The 5000-nt window shown below is 44.8% G+C and overlaps 1 protein-coding gene across 1 annotated transcript in view; it reads left to right on the top strand.

Annotated features, from left to right (window-relative positions):
• col14a1a (collagen, type XIV, alpha 1a) overlaps positions 1-5000 on the top strand; it is a 129345-nt gene that overhangs the window by 44501 nt on the left and 79844 nt on the right. Inside the window, 1 exon segment of the mRNA XM_056602830.1 lies at positions 4482-4628. Coding sequence (XP_056458805.1) covers positions 4482-4628 — 147 coding nt within the window.

Below are 5000 nucleotides of genomic sequence, written 5' to 3'. Positions count from 1 at the left end.
GCCAAAGGACGTCCATCATAATAACATCGCTATGAAGATAAAATACCACGTCTTTGCTTGAATCATTTAGTTGTTTTTGAAAAAGTCTTGAACATGAAACACGATTCCTTGCTGATTTCTGCCTAATTAAACCCAGAGGATAACCCAACTGTTTCCTCGCTGGATTTCACGCTTGACATCAAACACAAAACATGCCCCAAATTCTGACAGGTGTTGAACGAATGCCTTTCCAGGCGTTTGTTGTTGTTTCTTCTTGTCGTAATTACCTGACTTATTTGAATATAATCTCAACTGTTCTGATCTCCTAACAACCCAATTCCCCTCCCTGGCCTTCAAATGGCTTGCTGAACATGTTCCATATTTATCAAACAGAAAGTTGGTAAGGTAAACCAATAATGATGTCACGTAAAAGGCTGATAGCCAATCAGAAGTGAGTTGACTGACTCTGACGGGAAAGACTAAAGGTAAGCCATCACTCTTTGTTTCTAAAGGATGCTGGGTAATTTGCAATATAATTACATGCTATGTTGTTTATGAACAGGCCTACCTGGCATAGATGCTCACAGTGTTTCAGGCCAAGGAATTAGGAACAAAGACAGGTGAACTAGAGTTGATGGATGATTGCATCCTTTTTCATTTGAATTAGTCCCAGATAAACAGAAATTGTGCTGTGCCACCATGTCTGAGATAACCATCAAATCAGTATGTCTCGTTTACTGAGCAGACTGCACAAATTACTGCAAATGTGAGGCACGACCAAGTTCTGTAAAAACAGAAACTGTGCAGAAGGCTGAAACGTTGTCGAAATAAAACGGTTTATCTCAATTTATGTTTAATATTAACGTCTGCCGATGCAGAGATGGCACATCTGAACAAAGCGCATTATAAACGGAACATAAGCCTGATGCTTTGTTATCGACCACACAGTCCACCAGTCAGTGAATCCGTTGTTCCCGGACGAGGTATTCCGTTGTTCCTCGAGGGATTAGGAATCGTAATGAGCTAGCTAGGTCACCTGTGCCATCCTCAAAGCCTGGCGCGAGGATGGCACAGGTGCCTCCACTCCAAGTCTGGAGTGGAGGCAGTGCCGGACACCAATCATTCATGGACCCCCGGGGGCCAGATGAGGGCATGGGGACGGATGAGAAACGAGATGTCATTAGGCGGAGATCCAGTGACCAACCCCGAACGCCAGGGTCACCAGGGTCTCCTGCGTGGGTACAAGGAGCGACGCGTGCTCGCTGAGGGTGTGTACCCCAGACATGAGGCCTCATTCGGAATCCTGCACAGAGGTTTAGCGGGAACCCAGACCGGGCGGACAAGCCAGGAAAGTATCGCGGCCATCCGGCCGTGAGATGGCCCGATCCTGAAGACCCATGTGTCAAGTGTCTAAAAGATCAAATCCCAGATGCAGCGATTGGAGTTCTTTTTGCTTCTGCCGGGTTCAAGATGTCTGGGAATCGCTTCGACGCGCCGTGCAAAGTAGGCGCTCACGGTTGGGATAATTTTATATAGCGGGGAGAGCTTTTTAGGAGAACCATTAGACATGTCTGTAATAGTTTGAATCGATTCTGACGTGTTTTATAAGAAGCAACTTTACGGCAGGACCACGGTGGGACAGGGCAGGTTTCAGATTTCCAGTTTCCACCGTCTGCTATATTCCCCGGTGAACTCCTTATGCATCCAAGGAAAATTCGGATTTTGAAAATCTTTCAGGTAATCGTCGGGACACAACAGTTCACTTGTTGAGCCCAGATCCAAAGATAATGAAGATGGGATCGCAGCCATAATCAGAACCCAGGTGGAGAACACAAACCAACCCAAATGTGTTGTTTTTATCATAAACAAAGCCCGACCGTGACCCCTGGGGTCTTCGTATCCTCCGGAGCCGTGTGTGTGACACATGTGTAGATGTATTGTATCTTTTCTGGCCAGTCTGCCTCTGTTTTCTGTTATTTGACAGCAAACCACTTGGGTTTTGGAAAGCAAAAGGCTAGGGAACTGATCTGTTTTGTTGGCTGGTTGCCTCTGGGCGTCCTTTTGCCTGAATCTTGGCGTTTTTGGAGGAACACATATCTCCTGCAAATGGTTTGGTTCAAGGCCTGTCGACAGGGAGGACACAAATATATAATAACTACCGTTGTGTGTGTGTGTGTGTGTGTGTGTGTGTGTGTGTGTGTGTGTGTGTGTGTGTGTGTGTGTGTGTGTGTGTGTGTGTGTGTGTGTGTGTGTGTGTGTGCGTGTGTGTGTGTGCGTGTGTGCGTGCGTGCATGCGCGCGTGCGTGCGTGCACAGGTATGCGGGATGTGTGGACGATCGACTATAGACTAAGACATCCAGCTCTCTATCAACAGATCCCTGGATACGTCTGGCACCGTGGTCCTCAGTCACAGCTTGTTTTCTGCTTTGAGAAAGCAGGAGGGAATCTGCCCGATAAACGAGGGGGATAAAATACAATAACCAGGTCAAATGTTTTGCAGCTGTCCGAGACAGTTTGGTAAAGCAGCCCGGCTTTAGAGGATACATCTTCAAATATATTTCCCTCATAAATGTCCAGCGTGAAACTGCTTCCTTAAGTTGCTATTCAGATGCTGATATGGTCAAGTAGTTCGGGAAACTTGGTGTAAAATGAAAAATTATTTCTTGTTAAACACTTTGACACCGCGGGCTGAGCAGGAACATCAAAGGACTTAGGTCTGAGGTCCGTCTTTCAATTTGAGAGAGGAAGGGAGCTATCTCTAGGTGCAAGGATACATTTGTAAAAGGCGTATTAAATGCTTGGCCTTATTAAACTAGTGATAAAGTAAAGATGGTAATATAATCCTTAAAATTCTATTACTATGAGATTACTGGTTTCATTTTTTTGTCACACTGTGTGTGTGTGTGTGAGTCTGTGTGTGTGTGTGTGTGTGTGCGAGAGGAATTTAAATTCATGTTTTATTAGCATCTGGGAGCCATCATATCCTTGCCAATGTAACATGGCCGTGGTTGTGACTTGTAGAGAACAGTGGTAAGGCTGTGTTCCCCTAAGGGGAATGGAGATATGAAATGCATATGATCTTTATTACTACCCGCAGGAAGGAACACTGCCATTCATTTGCCCCTAGTGAAAGAGACAGAGAAAGGAAAATGGATTCTGGAAGCATGGCCTTGGGGAAGCCATATATATATACACACCATACAGAATGGTAATATAAAAAAAGGGGAAAGTGAAGAATGAATTGAGTAAGTAAAGGCCGAAGGGAAAGTCATCTCAATTCTGATTTAGTTGTTTCAATACTTTCATAAGCTTTCTGTTGTAATAAAAACCTTTACGTTAGGAATCTTGGCTTTATAATAGAGCATTTTAACTATGCATAAAGTGAGGGTTTTTCCCTATGCAACCATCACAATTGTTTAAATTGTACCTAAAGAACTTTTGCTCCTGAAACTAATTTGAATTGCAGCACAAAATCCAATAGTTGATTTCAACAATTATTAAAAGTTTAAATTAAGTCTGCCGTGCTGTGAAATATATGGCGATGTTTGAAAACAGAAGTTGAATAAGGCAGGTTTGATTAAATTAGTCAGCCAGAAGGGAAAATGTTAAGGTTTGTTGGTTGATTCGGTTATTAAAACCAAAGCATGTTTTAGAGTGTCTGTTGATGACGGCTGATTATAGCGGCCTCACCTCTTTCTAGTAAAATTGATTGGACTCTAGGGATGGGTAAGGCTGCGGACCTGTTGCACACAGAGCAATCAATGTGTAACAGGTTAAACCAGCCATCATCCCCACACACTGAGGAAGAGATCTCCTGCATGGCATCACGGATGACCATATTGTCAACCCCTGCAAGCCTCACAATAAACCGTATTTCAACACCAGCCTTCTGTATCCTCGGTCACGGACGAGCCAGGTCAAGCCCCATAGGAGGTGTGTGGCATGCGCATTGCTACACATGTATAACCAAATGCATCACATGGTAGTAGCAACGTAGACAGTTGGGGTCAGAACTTCCGGTTTTAAATGGAACTATACAGGGCAGGCAGGCAATGGCTGCCTAAACATATTCTCTTGGATCATATAAAAAGTACAAACTCTGCTTTGCGGGCACCAGCTGCTCCTGGAGCTGATAGTAAGCCTAGATTTGGGTTGAGGGCAGAAGCTCATTTGTCATCCTTCAGGATGAGAGACATATCAGAGAATATAATTAACGATAATGAAACTGACGAATGGCAGACATTAGTGTCTGTTTATGGGCACTTCCAATTTTTCTGTTTGTCCTTGTCTACTTAACTCTTTTATCAATTCCATGGCCCAGTGGTTTTGTGTGTGTGCGCACACGCACACACAATCAGGGGTGACATCATGAAATACACTCACTGTCCCCCAGTTCTGTCCCTTAATGTTATACTGCATCATGTTCAGCAAATGTGTATTCACTGTTTGAAGTGGACATTACCGAGAACTGACGAGTGGCGTTTCCTGTGTCACTGTTGCAGATCGCCAGAGGCAGGAAGTGAGTCTTGGGGGCGGGGCTTCTCGCCAGTGCTTCCACGACCTCACCCCCAGCAGCCAATACGAGATCAGCGTTCACACCCGGATACGAGAGCTGGAGGGGCCGGTCGTCTCCGTCACCGATATGACGAGTATGTAACGACACCTTCCGGTCTTCTTCCCATTTGCCTTTAAGTTTTTTCCCTTTTCGAAGAAGTAGAATTGTTAGAAATATAGCAACATCAACCGCAACACTCATGTCCACCATTTATGTGCTGGTTAGGGGTTAACTGCCTTGCTGCATGACTTACGAGTGCAGAAATACTTGTGGACGCTCTTCTGTCGTCGAACCGTCCACTATTTGACACACGAGGCTCCTGTTAGCATTTGACATCTGGGCTGGTCCCCGCTGGGATTGGAAAGGCCAATAGAGATTATGCACGGCCATGCATTAAAGAAATACATTAAAGACAGACTGGGAAGAGCCAAGTCGCGTTAATCGAGTTTCTCATAAAGTAGTCCCA

The sequence above is a fragment of the Gadus chalcogrammus genome, chromosome 11 (genome assembly GCF_026213295.1).
Source record: "Gadus chalcogrammus isolate NIFS_2021 chromosome 11, NIFS_Gcha_1.0, whole genome shotgun sequence".
In the NCBI taxonomy this organism is placed as follows: Eukaryota; Metazoa; Chordata; class Actinopteri; order Gadiformes; family Gadidae; genus Gadus; species Gadus chalcogrammus.
The sequence above is the reverse complement of the archived record's forward strand: the minus strand, read 5'-3'. Positions and strand labels throughout refer to the sequence as shown.